At 46.8% G+C, this 15041-nt stretch overlaps 1 protein-coding gene across 6 annotated transcripts in view; it reads right to left on the reverse strand.

Moving 5' to 3' along the window:
* Positions 1-11013: 11013 nt before the first annotated feature.
* Zasp52 (Z band alternatively spliced PDZ-motif protein 52) overlaps positions 11014-15041 on the reverse strand; it is a 74067-nt gene continuing 70039 nt past the window's right edge. For all 6 annotated transcript variants that reach the window (XM_077648734.1, XM_077648738.1, XM_077648737.1 and 3 more), the window contains 2 exons: positions 14114-14229; positions 11014-12654 (listed from right to left, as the gene is read on the reverse strand). In XM_077648734.1, coding sequence (XP_077504860.1) covers positions 12577-12654; positions 14114-14229 — 194 coding nt within the window. In that variant the 3' untranslated portion in view covers positions 11014-12576. The remainder of the gene's footprint in view (positions 12655-14113; positions 14230-15041) is intronic.

Below are 15041 nucleotides of genomic sequence, written 5' to 3' on the forward strand. Positions count from 1 at the left end.
TACTTTGCGCTAAATAATGCAGTCAAGTTGCCATATTTACCGAGAACGATTACTGAGTGGAATTTCGTACTTGCGAGAGCGATATCAGCTGTCGACTTTGGCAAGGCACTTCTTTATATATTTTGTTTACTGCATTTGGAATTTTCTCCAATTTTATTTGTTGCTCTCCTGTTGATTTTGGTGATTATATCATTGTGCCCTCCCTGTTTGGACCCAAAGAAAGGTATGCAGTATTGTGTACATAATAAATAAAATAAAATAAACTTTTCAGGTGGTAGTTTACTTTGCTGGCGCAGTTCGAGGAGGTGAGAGGATTATGACTATTAAACTTTCGACGAATGTCCTCATCCCTAAACTCACTGGCAGGCTGTGTTTCAACCGGCCGTCAACAGCACAATTGATGAACGTACTCAAGTGCAGGAAGCAGAGTTTTGTCACCTTAGCTCCGCACATGTTTCCATTGCTCCCTTGGTGTTTTTATAGCAGCCGGTTCTCAGTCCGAAACAGGGCTCTGAACTCTCAAGGATTTTCTTCTGGACACAGGGCTTTGATACCACCTGTCGCCTTCTTTTTCTGTGTTTGCATAAATGGGATGCTCTGGCTCTTTTTCTCTCCGCACGAAGTCGGTATAATTGCATTCTTTTTTTGGCGCGAGGCCTGCTAGTCCACTACAACTGCTTCATGTTTCGGACATGAAATCATGGTCTTCTGCTGTGCTGCTTCTTTTTTTTTATAATTGTTTGCTTTTTAATACCTAGAAGTCTTCTGCGTTTGAATTAATTCTGCTGTCTTGCATTTTGAAAGCTCGGCCGGGTGATAGTCAGGTTCCCTTATATTGCATGGCAAAGCACGGTTTAAGTTCGTTTATGCACAGCGATAGTTAGCTCCTAAACAATGTTAGTTCAGACGAGAGACAGGTATGACGGAACACCAGACATATGGAAAGGAAGAACGTGCACAACGCGGTTCGGTACATTGCGTATATGCATGTTTAGTCATCTTTTTTAGCCTGCTGTTTTGTCTTGCCCTGTTTGAACTACTCTGAGCGGAAATAGGGAAACGACAGCCAGAGATTAAGAGATATGGCGAAGAAGAAGGCACCACAACCCTGGCATAACAAGTACGGGACGGCAACAAGATGAAGAGTAGGGGCTATTTTTTAGATACTTCACCGTTCCTTGGCGACCGTCGGATGAGAGGAATATGTTATTTTATGGGTGTCTCTTGGCACCGAGCACTACTAGGCCGGATTCCAGATGTAGGCTTTATCGACAGGATATTTACTTCTCCAGGAGATAGCTTCACTTGTAATTTAGGTCGCCAAGCCATTTAGCGGCTTCTCTTGCGAAAGTGTTGCTCACTGTGGCCAGCTCCCAGATTTATGGTTAAATGGAAGTGCAAACTTCAGTTTCCTCATTGTCTAGTTAGAACAGGTAGAGGAGGGTAGAATTATGGCTCTGATATTGAAGGTTTTTACCTTAACGGCCGGTACAGCACTGAGGGTACATGGCAGATATTAAAAATATGAGGTAAAATAAGAGACAAGACTAATGCTGAAAGCTCTTTCCAAGCAGGTCTAGCAATAAAAAAGTATATTTTCAAGTACTGCAAGTCTGCGCTATGACACATCACGTCCTTCATGCATGCATAATTGCTGCTGATAGCCAAGAAGACGACGCAGAAGAACGCGCTCTCGGCTCGAGCCAGCGCGAGCTACGGAGGCGCAGAGCAACGGCAGAACTGCGGCTCCTCCAGACCAGGACCCCATGGCGATGGCGGGCAAGTCGCAGAAGCTGAAGGCGAAGGCGGCCCCCCTTGCTCCTGCCACGGGTGAGCCATCAGCTCAAGTAAGCGACAGCACCGACCCGGGCAATACCGTGTGCGTAGTGCAAGCCACGTTTCACGTCGGTGCCAAATGGAGGAGGCGTAAGCCAGTTTGCTCTGTCAACAGCAAAGTGGTCACAGCGCTGATGCCGAGCGGCGAACCACTCGCTCCGTTCCTTCGGAAGACAATAGCCCAGTGCCAAAGCCGTGGCCGGAACCTGGGGCGACGCCCGGTCTCCGTGGCGCACGCGGTGGCGTTCAGCGACCTCGGCGATACGGGCAGCCAGAAGCCTGCAGAGGAGCCCTGCCGCGAGGCTTCTGAGACAACTGCGTCGTTGCGGAAGCTCGTCAAGTCAGCACTCCGCCCAGTGGAGGACTCCCAGGGAGAAGAGAACCAGGGAACCCAGCCGACCGAGCTGAAGCCGCCGTTAAAAGGCAAGCCTGGGAAGCCCGTTGTTTCCGCTGCTCGCTTCAACTTGCCGGAGACCAACCCCGCAGAAATCCTCTCCGGCAACTCACCGCAGTGCAGCAAGGCTGCCGAGGTCAGGATCGGTGACAATGCAGGCAAGAAAAAAGCCCGCAAGCCCGCCAATAAGCACAACTCTGAGCAGCAGGCAGACGTCGTACTACCTCTGGCACAGCAAGGTGGAACGGTAGCGGCCAGCAGTGACAACGAGACAGTGGACCAACCAGAGAGTGGACCCGCGCCCGGGGAGGGCCGAGGGCGCCAACCGGGGGTCTCCGAGACTGAACCGGTGTCACCGAGCAATGACGCGGACGAAGAGGTGCAGCCGCAGGTGAAGGCCGCAAAAAACAAGCGAAGGCGAAGGCGCCGTCACAAGTGACCACCGATCACGAGGCATCGTTGTAGGATCCTCGCAAGAATCCTACCGCACTTGTAAGAAACTCAGCATGAGATCTTCACAGCTAATCAGATGCTCGGATAACCCTGACGACCAACGGACCAGGCGCAAGTCAGATACTAAGCTCTTAACTCATCGCTAGGACTGTACGCTCAAACCATGGAATCGTGTTCGTCGCCAAGAGTTCCCAAGAACTTATTTGCCAAAAGCAAGTGACCTGGGACAAACCGCATGGTACTATTCTGCTTTTTTTTTTGTTCTGTTCAGCCGTGCTAGCCCGTGCCCACGGGGAAGAACTGTACGAAGTCCCAGCACAAGGAAGGAACGCGTCACCGCAGCGGGTCCTTACTACTAAGAATGAAAACTTGGAAGATGTAATTTTAAAGAGGCTTTTTTTTTATTCCGCCCCGACTAGGATTGAACAAGAGCTTACGCATCGATCGCCAGTGCTCGCAGGAACATTAGCATAAAGACTATGCTGGGTAACGGGACGCCGCATACTACGAGCCGCGCATTAAAGTCAAAGCATGGAGGAAACAAATTTAGTATGTTTTATTCGCCTCCCGGCATTGCAAAGTTGTGTCATTGCTAAGTTTAACTGCATGGCACAATGTACTGCTGAGCCGTCGTCCGCAAATAACCGCCTGTAACCCATGGTCAGCCAGTAGGTTCTTGTGCTTTTCACATTTACGAGATGTTTGAACGCGACACATGAACGTGTCGCGCAGTGACATGACAGTGACAAAGTTGGAGCCCACGCCCGCATTTTTGCACCCCTTACTCCACCAGCTGACCATGAAAGTTAGGTAGTTCTTGCCGACGTCAAGAAGCAACTAGCCTATGCCGATTAAAATCTGAGTTCACAATCCTGTAGGCAGGTAGAAGTTAGAACTCCTTTCGGCCAGCATTAGCATCAACATAGCAAACCAGCGCAGAACTGCACACCATACGCTGAAATGCCGCTGAAATGGCCACCGAAGCGATGCCTCATTCAATAGGGGAAATTATTAACACAAAAAAGGTTCGTACGTGCTCTGGCCTGCTCTCTGTCTCATCATGATGCCTTCCTTGCTATTATCTTGAAAGAGCTTATAGCTGGCCAAAAAGGTCCCGTCCTGCAGCACAGCGTAGCGCCAGCTGTGACTCCCATTTGCGAAGGTCTTGCCGTAGCCACCGTCACGAATAATTGCTAGCACGCCGGCACGTGGGCGGCAGCAACGAGGGAACGGCGACAACTCAGCGTCCCAACGCAGTGGTGCCGAGCTTTTGAAGCGTGACAAACGGGAACTCCCCTTTCTTCGACCGCGCAGTGGGGAAGGGGCAGGAAGGGACCCAGTAAAGCACAATTTCTGTTTTAATTATGTACAGTAGGGAAGCTTTAGAAACAGCCGCTGAGCAAGCTGCGCCCATTCTTGGCAGTTCCGTGTTCCTGCTTCTGATGCACATGTTTTTGGATCATTCGTATATGTGACCGATATAGCGGCTCCTTAGGAAAACATCCGAAGTGGTCAGGTAAAAATAGCAACGGAACGCGATGCGGCTACAACACAGGATAGACATTTCTGAAATCAATAAATGAATCTTATTTGCGACAGAAAGGCGGCACAGGGGCGACGGGCTTCACGGGCAGGAAAACAAGTCATCTCACAAGGGATTTGCCTTGATGTCTCAAGAAACCAGTCCTCGTAGTGAACGGCAAATATATCAAGCGCATTTTCGAGCTGCAGGTAATCCTGTCTTCTTCTCGCGTTCACCAAGATGTTTCGTAATTCGGATCCGAGTTTTTCGCGAAAATAATGAGCGAAGTTAGAGCCTGGTGCCACATTTTCCCGGAGAGGTTCATATTTCAGAATACCATGAAAAAAACCACAAGGAATGTTTACCACATTCGAATCAGTTTGAAAGCTTGGGTTTGTGCTACGTATAAGACGACGATGAGAGGCCAGTGCCGCCGGACGGAGCAGATGGAAGTCAATGAAGACGACGCCCTGCAGTGCACAGCGCGAGAGTGTGGTGCAGTTTAACGCCAGACGTGTTCAACGCCGGCGATAGCCTAGTACAAAAGAAGAAGCAAACAATCCCAAATCAACACAATGCATGATACGACACACCTAAACCAAGCACGAGGGAAGACATGGTTTGTACAGCTACGAGTAAAAAAGATTAGCACTAGTGACGTTCCAGCGGAGCGCCAGATAGCAACACTCGGCTCTGCGGTTACGAACACGCCAATAACAAGTTCCGGGCGTGTTCGCAAAGCACGGCGCCACGCCAGCAGCGCAGTGCGATTTTCGCTGCTCTGGGGATTTCACTGTGCTAATCTTTTTCACTCAGCGACCGTACATAGTTAATGTAAGTACATAGAACATTGCCTCACCGTATTAAATACCATGTTAAAGAAAAAAAGCGTTGATAGGCTATTTCGCACCGCCGCGGGTTCGACTCACAGTCGTGAATAATGATAGATGTGATTTCTTTTTCGTGCCTCTGAACTCTATTACAGTTTACCTACATCCCGTGCATTCCAAACTGGTTCGTTATTCTGGGTTCTGATATGTTTTGGCATAACTCGACCATTCTCCTCTATCGCTTTATTTTCAGTGTCGATCAGTGGCAGTGGGGTCGTTGCGATGTTGCTTCCGAGATCGGAGGCTCAAATGTGAGCAGATGCAGTCCAACTACTTGGGAAGAACCACTCCCTTGAAAGTTTAGGGAACAGCCATCTGGGACACTAGGTAATTCATTCTGGAGCCATTCAGAGCAGTGTAGTTTTTTGCTTCAAGTTTCTAAGTTCCTACATAGCTGCCATTACTGAATTAGCTTGCTGCCTTTACTTTCTTTTTTTCTGATCTTAGCAACATAGAGACTTCACCCGCGCTTTCTCGTAGCGACATATTTCGCGAAAGAAAAATAAAAGCGAATCCATGAAGAAATTCTGAACAGCGTCATTTCGGAAACAAAGTGGCGTGGATGAAGATAGTTTGCTCGAAACGAGGTCTTTCGGTAAGGAAGCTGGTCTGCTTTGCCCCTTGTAACGACAAAAGTGACGATGGGAGAGCTGGAGGTAGAGCTTAATGGTTTGTTTATTTGCATTAGTTACAGAAATAGTCAGCGTGTTGTAGAGAGTCGCAGAGTGTCTTATTGAACCCGCTAGAGTTGCAGTCCATCTCGTGATTTCAACCCTAAGGTGTGCTCTTATCGACTTTGGTTTGATCAGAGAACATAAAATAGTTCTTTCTTTTTTGGTTCCTAGCCAACGGAGCGCATTGTCCGTAACACCGTCCAGTCGCATTCGTGACAGGTTTGTCGTGGCGCTAAAGCCCACAGACACGCCCTCCACGGCGCACGTCTGACCAGCCTCGTGCGCGCATTCACGTGCATCCTTTCTTTACAAGGGCCGGTGAAGGGGGATGTCGGGAACACCAGTGTCTTCCTTCTCCACGTCTCGAACCGCTTGTCTCCGTGGTCTGAGGCGTCGGCAAATGAAGCTCTTCTATTTGCAGTGTTGGTTCGAATGCCGTTCGGGTTGCTGGATGAGAGCTTCTTTCTTTTTTTCCTCTTAAACATCTTTCAGACGGTAAATTCTGCAATCTTTCGGACAGCCTCAGCGTTACCTTAAACTTAAATCTCGACACTAGTACTGATCTCAATTCCGGCGTCGGCTCTGCCACAGATTCAGGTCGATGCTCGCCTGAGTTCAGCGAGAATGAGAGCTCAAATCATTTCACGCTTAAAACGATGAGGACTACAGTGACTTAAGTGAGTAAACTTAAGCTTAACAGATCAAAGCTATCACTCTCAATAACAGTGTGCAAAACAATTGGTGCAAAAAAAAAACTGAAAAGATGACCACACTGCAGTCGTGTGCTTGCGTGCCGTTCTTGCACGATTACCGGCGGGCCGCGCTTCTATCACGCTGCGGGATCTAGACTTTGTTTTTCGCAAAAAACTGGAAATCTAGTTCATTTTACTGTACAAGGAAACTAAGAACAAACACTAAATAAATAGCCACCGTTTTGTGGACGATATATGAGCACGCTGTTAACAATGCAGTGCCCAGGCTGCGGAAACGTCGCTGAAAAGTTATCCGATATTTCTTCATTAGTTGTGTCTACATTGCAGGAGTATAAAAAAATGGAAAGATGTATTAAGAAATTTGGGCTTACAGCATAATTATAAGTTGCAGATTACGGCGATTTCTGCGTGACCAAGAACAAGACTGAGCACGAATACTCGCCTCTTGCAATAAATCGTGATCAAAGTTCAGAACTGTCTTAGTGGCTACCACTACCATTACAATTACGACCACGGAAATTTCAGGCTGTTTTGGCGTTAGGGTCAGCTTTTGCTTGAATTAATATTTCAGCAAGACTCCTGCAGCTCCTGCAAAGGTCACGTCGGCCTTGCTTTGACAATTACGTTGGAAAAGACCGTTTCTCTACGTATATTACGAATTCTGCTAGTTTTGGGGGAAGAAATGAAACTTATTCACATTTTTGCACTTGATATCACAAGTAATAAGCCAAGATTTACAGGGTTAATTAAGCTGTATATTACCCATCTACTAGTACGAAGTCGTTCTAATGTTTTTTTCTTTTCACCCGAAATGGCCGCAAATATTTTAATTGCATTCAGAAGCATTCTTTGCTGAGTGCATTTTAAACTCTCCCCCGTTGCATCCAAGCGGGCGCGTGTCTCTACGTTAGTAGTGGCAGCAGGGCGGGTGTTGTTTCAATTGGTCCATATCAACAGCCCTAAAGCCTCGTGCACAACTGTCGTAAAAGAATTTCGCGAACTTCACACCGAGCAGAACTGCGGATGTGCATACATCTGCTGTGGGAAGCACGCAGTCTTCCCACGTGGCCAGGCGAATCTCACGCCATGAGCTTCCTAACCAACCGTCACCCGCGCCCACTTTTTTGCCAGTTGCCAAACCAGAACACCGGCGACGCCGCCATGCTGTTATAGAAAGAGAGCCAGCCACGTCCGTGCTTCATTGTGTAGTCACAAGCCTGCGCTATCCACAGACCGTAGAGTAACGTGCTTCACTCGACTGGTTTCGAGCACTTCTATGGCGGCTCCGACAGGTGAAGACGCGTGTTGTATCTTTCCCCGAGTTCGATCGGGCGTTGGGCGGCGTTTGGGACCGTGATCATTTATCACGGGCTGCATGCCTTACTCACTGCAGTCACGCTATTCTCTCTGGCCTATTGTTGCGTTGCCGCATATTCGAGCCCCTTGGCACTTCCGCTGGATTCTTAGCAGATGCGGTCTCTCCCTGGAGTGCTGACCCCATGCGACAGTGTCTAAGCGATGCACCTTTCGCGGAACTGCTCTTTTGCCTTGGTTCGGCGTATTCGTGTGCGTAAGCAATACATCTTATGACCGCGATATAGCTCTGACCAGGCGTGCGTCCTACGAAAACACGCGCTCTCTGTTTGGTGCTTCTAATACAGTCGGCGCATTTGCAGCCGGATGTTAAGTGATCGTCGAATCATTTGTCCATTAGTCGTGCCTTCGCTTCCGTAGGATGACGGTTCACAGCTCTGGCTTCCTGCCAGAGAAGCCGCTGGTTGCTTTTTTTTTTTCAGGTGGATTTCTGCCACACTATTTGCATAATCTACTCCTTTTTTTCTCGAAACTGAATGCAGGCGCTGTGCAAGTGGCGGCGCCTGGCTTGTTTCGAAACCTGGCGAGGTTCTTGGGCAGTTGACGCGTTTTCGGGGCTGAGTAGCGTTTCCATGTGATCATAATGGCTGCCTTCGTTATTAGTAGCAGAGTTCGATTACGCATACCGCATTCGCGTTGCACACTGCAATAAGCCCCATTGCGCTCAGTGCGGCCTTCAACGGGACGCGAGGTCGGAGCTGATTTCACGAGGCGGTGCACGCGCCGCTTTGCTTAAATGTGAAAAATCAGGCTGAAAATTGAAATGGCCGTTTTTTTTCTTTCACTGCTGCCTTCTGTTTAGCTACGTTCTGTAATCAAAGCACATAAAATTCCTTCTATCCGCAGTAACCTATCTGGCTGGCGCAGTCGTATTTTCGTGCACTACATGTCCGACAGCAGTGACAAGGACTCGAGTAAGCAGCTTGCGTCTGCCACTGAAAATTCCTGGTGCACATATTTCTGTGCGATCCTGCCACCCCCTTTCTGCTTTTTACACAAATATGTCTCATTTTTTTTTATGAATCTATTCCTTTTATTAAATTCAGAATTGTATGTTGCATTTAGACCGCACCGCACAGCCATAGGTGACATTTTTTTTATAGCATTTCCCGTCCATCGCCATAAAGGATGGTTGACTTTTTTTAAGTAATTCGCGTTTATCGCCTGTTTGATTTCTATAAAAACCCAATCTTCTGGAGATCAGCCAGCTCAATTAATGATTACTATCATTTAACTTTTTATAGGCCAAATCATTATAGAATCAACGAATAAGTTCTTTACCTTTACACAATGCTAGCTATAGATAATGTACCCGCATTCAGGCACCAATGTAAAAAGTTATTAGTGTCACTACAATTTGAAAAATTGGTATGTCAACTATTCAGAACAAAAGACACTATACCAGGATGCAACTAAAAAAATAGCAGTTGGTAACACTGGATATCTAGCCTCTCACAGCTGTAAACAGAATCAGCTTTTCAGTGTTCGACGTTAATAAACAAGCAAGGTATCGAAATTCTAGAGCTTATAACTTTTTCTTGTGAATAGGAACAAGAAAAAGTGTTAGGACGGAATACTTTTGTGTCGTGGAAGAAGTCTGTAGGGTGATCCAGAATGTGGGCAAAGCTTCGCTGCATGCCTAGGTTGTATCCGACTATATCTCTATTTTGTGCAGCTTGTCCAAGCTGCATGAGAGACCAACTCGAAGCTCCAAGTAACTCGAAGTAAACATTTTTTATACTACAAATATCTTCCTATTTTTCCCTGCAGCATTCGTCAGAAAAGGGGAGCCTCCTCCACATGATCATTTGGGACCCTATCGGACACTTACTCTGGCCCTTTTTTCGCCCTGCTGGTGTAAATCTGTCCATGCGCTACACTGAACCAAGGCCCCAGGAATGCAGCTCTCGATAAGAACGCGCCATCCACCGAAGGCACCACACACAGCGCCTCAAAGACATTCGAATGGGCTTCCGCATTATTTCGCCTCCAACCGCTGACCTTACAGGCCGAGGAGGAACACACATTCGCCAAGCACAAGCACTTTCGCTCCCGTGTGATCCAGTACCTGACTTACTAACCGACCTGGACATACCCATTGTCAGGTCTCTGAGGGTTATGCAGACAAAAACCAAGCAAACCACAGGTACTGGTCTTGTTTTCGTACCCAGCAGTCACACTTCTTCCTCCCACACCTCTGTCCTTCCCATGTCCCTTTAAATGGCTACCCCACCGCCGGATCTTCGCCCCTTTCTCTGGCCTCGCCTAGCAGGACACGTCGCCCAAACTCTCCACCCCACAACAGCCACTGCGCACTTCCCGGCTCCTGTGTACACGACCAGGTCAGCTATTCTTGGCAACCTGAACCTGGGTCGTCTTATATGACCTTTTCTTCGGTCGCCCAATAATGAGGGGTGTCGTTAACTTTTGCCTCTCGGCTGTAAGATTTTTAAAATTCATGAACTTCAAAGGTCTCAACTTAAAATGTAAGTTTTGGAATTTTCCCTCTCAGGCGGCTTTTTAATATGCGCATAATGCATCACGACAGGTAGGCAGTATATTAATAAGTGATACGCTCCTGGAAAAAAGAACACTACAAACTTTAATCTGAACAGGACACCTTTGTTTTCCATCGCTCGCTTTCCCAAATTACGAACTTCGAATTCCCTCACTTGCAGACTCGTAGGGAAAACATTATGAACGCCACTTGAATTTTCATACTAAGCTTGGTTTGTTGAGTTCGAGTTTGTGCAGCACCTGGCGACAGTGATTACAGCGTGCACACATTGTACGTGTTTCCTGCTTTTCTTCCTGTAGTCTGCCAGACGAAAACCTTTTAAATCTTAGAATTATTGCTTGTGAATACACCGCTACGATCCTGCAATGGCTACAGTGCGCATTTTCGCACATTGTTCGCCCTATGCATTCCAAGAGAAATATTCCTTGTTCGTGCCTATTGGCCGAACATTATAGTTGGCGTGAAAGGAGATACTAATTATTCTCATGCATAATCTTACAGCCATTCGAGTGAATGTCAATTATAACTTGTTAATTTTGAAAGGGCAATAATTTTCCCAAACAAAAGTATTACTTGAACTTATTATTGGAGACTGCAGTACAGCTGGAAATGAAGGTGAAATAAAATACGGCAACGGCATTTCTAACAGTTGTTGGCAATAGCTTTATTCGTTGTACACACTTCAGCGTTGAGACTTCACAACAGAGGCGAGTAAAAAAAAAAAGAATGTGTGCCGCCCGTGAAGGTATGGCACAAAGACAACATGGCATAGTAAGCTGGCACATTTAAGTATTTCGCCCTTTTTCGACGCTCTTCCAGGTCCATAATACGATGGTGCAATACAATAAACTTATGCCTACAACAAAGTAACAAATAAGACGACTAGAACTTCCATCGGGTACAAAAACCCAGTGAAAACGAGAACGGGAAAATGCAGCACGCTTGACGTTAGCAGAAAAGAAAGGTGTGAACTGGTGTATAGCTCAACACAACGAACCCGACGCCCGCGCTGTTGTTAAGCTCTCTTTATAGCTGTTAGCGCGAAAGGTTGCGTCCATTAAATTGCCCTTAACAGGAAGAAAGAAAAGCGCGTCGCGGGTGACTCAGTTTCTCGCTTACAACACTTGCCGTTTGTGCGGCTCATTTGACTTTTTCTTCCCGTGGCGTCGATTAGTACTTCCGGCCGCTTGCTCTTGTGTTCCTCGTGCACACGCGGCAAGTCATTGCGTTACCTTAAAAGTCATCTCATCTTTGTTTCCTAGTTAGTTACGTTAGCTCCGATGGCTCCCATTTACTAGAGCTAAACATCAATCGCTTACTAGATTGTTTCGTATTCTTGCTTTCTCACCTTCAAGGCACTAACCATGGCATAACATTGTCAGTCTTTGCGCCCTCTTACTTCTGCGTTGCTCTGCAAGAACGGAAGACATGAAGTCTCTCGTAAATCTGAACAGAATAAAAATAAAGTGTTCGACAGCACCGAAGTCTTCAGATTAGCGATATGTACCGAAAGTACCTTTTCGGAAATATTTGATTGTTTCGCGGTTTTTATCCCTATGCTATTTAATGCACATGTTTCCTTGCACGTAGCCGTTCGCTTACAGGCGTATGATACGTCCCAAAGGATCACCACACGACATGCAAACTGCCTTTGGCTAAAGTACGCCTGAATGAGTAGCCGTTACAGTTTTCGCAGCCCTTAGCGATTTTCGCGAAATTAACATTGGATGCCATACGGGTTTCATAATTTCATCAATGTATAATATATCGCCACGAATATATGCAAAATTGGTCACACATTGAGACTTCATTCCTTCGTCTTTTGCGTGAGCAGAAGCACCGTTCCAAATAAACGACACACACATTTCCAGCTTCGGCGAAACAGCGCCGCTCCGCAACACCAATAACCTAGCACAGTGATAGCCGGCTAGACTACTGCAATCGACCCCTCTCCATCCGCTTGAACAGCCTCGCTTTCTCGTTGTCTCGTCCTTGTGAAACCATGGCTCCCAGCTTACCCAGCAGTATTGTGTGAGGCGGAAAAAAAATAAAGACAAATACTTGCAGCTTCGCGTAAATATATAAGGCTAGCTATCGATATCGTCTTGCTTTCCCTCTCTTCGGTGTTTCATGACTCGAATGCCCCAACGAATTCCCCGTAGACGCTGAATCCATCCCGCCGCATGGGAGTTAAGGGCCGGCTTAGCGGGCGTGCGCCTTGCAGAAGGGTCGTCCTCCTTTGGCGAAGAAGCTCTGTCCTTCGAGGTTTTTCTGGCAGATCTGCACAAGGTCGAGAACGAAAGGTTGCACTCCTGCTTCAGGAAACTGTGAAGCGCCATTCAAGCTTGCAACACGTGAGCACCTCTGAAACTCTGAAATCGACGTGACTGTATTAGGTCGGCAAAACTTAGCGCTCAATAAAAACTCCAAGTTTTCCGGTGCGTCATCTTGAACGGCAATGAATTTACCGCGGTCGAAGCTGTTGACCAGAAAAAAAACATTGCTATAAATGTTTCATAGATGTTTGTCCCTAATTTCTAAACACGAATTTAGTTGTCTCCAGTTTCAGTACACACGCAGAAACCCCAAAGCAGACGTAGGGATACCAAAGCAATAAATGTATGCAGTTTTAGAATTACACTGGCCAGTTTTTTTTTTCGGTTCCTTTGACGGCAGAATCAGGCGTTAGCGCTGCATTCATTCAGGAATACTCCTCTAAAATTCTGTTCTCAACGAAATCCGGTAGATATTCATTGAGGAATACTCCACTGAAATTTTGTTTTCAGTGAAATCCGGTAGTTTGACTTTTTGAGGCTCCGTCGCTTTTTGCTCGACAGGAAAGGACGCATTTATCTCTGAGAAGTTTCAGTTAAAGATGGAACATTTTTCGCGCCACTCTAATTCAAACTCGCAACTTTGGAGATCACGTCGAGTGCATCCCAGACTCCGTGATCGTGACCGGAAAGAGATGAGCAGTGCGGTCATTCTTAGATTTCCGGAAAAAAAAAAGAGGCACTGCAGTTCAGGTCAGCGCAGTTGGCTTTTGAAAAAACAGCCTGTGACGGCTATGACTGTTTTCATTGCTTGGTCTTTTGTCGCCTTTAATAGCTTCATTTTCAGTGAAGCCAGCCTCTTCGTTAATATAATGCGTCAATAAATTCATATAGGCCCACTTCAATCTGTCAGCAGTGTCTATTTAAAAGGTATTCTGCTGGCTCTGCGACTATCGCAGTGCCGTTTGCGATCTGTGAACATGATACAATCTTCAGCGCTGATCAGAGCCGTAGGAGCGGGTTCGGAGAACCCCTCACTTGTTTTACATTATCACGCTAGCTGCGGTACATTCAACATTCAGAAGATGTAAGCTCAGCGACGATCGAGCGCTCTTACTACAAACGTTCACTCCTAATTTCCTTGTGTAGAGAGTATGAATCAGTCAAAATGCCATTCAGTATCATTGCTCGGCTTCTACTACACACATAAAAGTAAATAAAATTTACTCGCACTTCAGTTACGATCAGCCAAAGAAGCCATTCGGTGGGGGGTTGGGGGAAAAGCACTTTATTCGGCATAATCCCTCTGTTCGCCGAGAAACCGTTTGACTTTGTAGTATGCTGTTCCTTAACTGCTTCAAATTGTGATCAGTTATTTAGTAACGCATTTCTTTAATCAGCTCACATTTGACATCAGCCTACAGCCCGACATTTCTGGTGTTTGTTGGACAGCGCGCATGACTTACCGTGCACTTGAAACACTGCGAGTGGTAGTTGTTGTTGAGCGCCTCAACCCAGCGATCTCCGGCCTCGATCGGGAAGCCACATCCGACGCACTTGGTGGTGAAGAGCTCGTTCCAGTCTGCAATCACACGTAAATATTACATTTCCGGGTCACTGCCGCAGAGTTCCAGAAGTGATGCAAGTTTGCTCTTAGTTCTTTGAGTAGGCCGCATTTGTTTTGTAAACTATTCAAAACAGGCTAACTCAAAGGAACTATCTCTTTTATTTTCTTACGCTGTTCTGCGCATACTATTTCTTAGTAGCATGAAAATGCAGCCCCTCCTGTGTTTGTCAACACGAGAGGTCAACTTGTATACAGGGCACAAGACCTCTGGATGTTATACTAGGTGCAGCAGTCGCTGATCAAATTCACACTTCAAAGGAAATTCACTCAGAAGGAAAGCAAGCGTCGAAGTGTTGTCTGGGTAGCTGCGTGTTTGGATGTAGCTTTTCCAAATAAACGTTAAGAGAATGGCATATCGCTCGCACCTGCTGACAGCTACTTTCTTTCTCAGTCTGAGCAACCGCGCCTAGTACCCGACCCTGGATATCCACCATGAAAGCTGGATGAGCAAGGTCTAAGGTTCATTCTCTTCTCAGGATACACGAATCAATAAAGTGAGGAGGAAACGAATGAATATCAAGTAAAACGGACGAAATAAGGCAGAAAAACTTCTACACGCTATTGAGGAGCCACATACAAGGCACCTTGATGGAGTCGCCACAAACTTCGAGCTGTCCTTCTCGTGCGAGTCGATCAGGTGGCCGGAAAGCGGCGAAACAATTCGGAGAGACCAGGGTAGGCACACACGTTCTGAATTATGCTTTGCTTCGCTTTGTTCCTCTCAGAAAGACAGCTTTCCTTCCCTGTGCTGAGCTGCTATTGTAGCG

Source organism: Amblyomma americanum, chromosome 1, assembly GCF_052857255.1.
Source record: "Amblyomma americanum isolate KBUSLIRL-KWMA chromosome 1, ASM5285725v1, whole genome shotgun sequence".
Taxonomy (NCBI): Eukaryota; Metazoa; Arthropoda; class Arachnida; order Ixodida; family Ixodidae; genus Amblyomma; species Amblyomma americanum.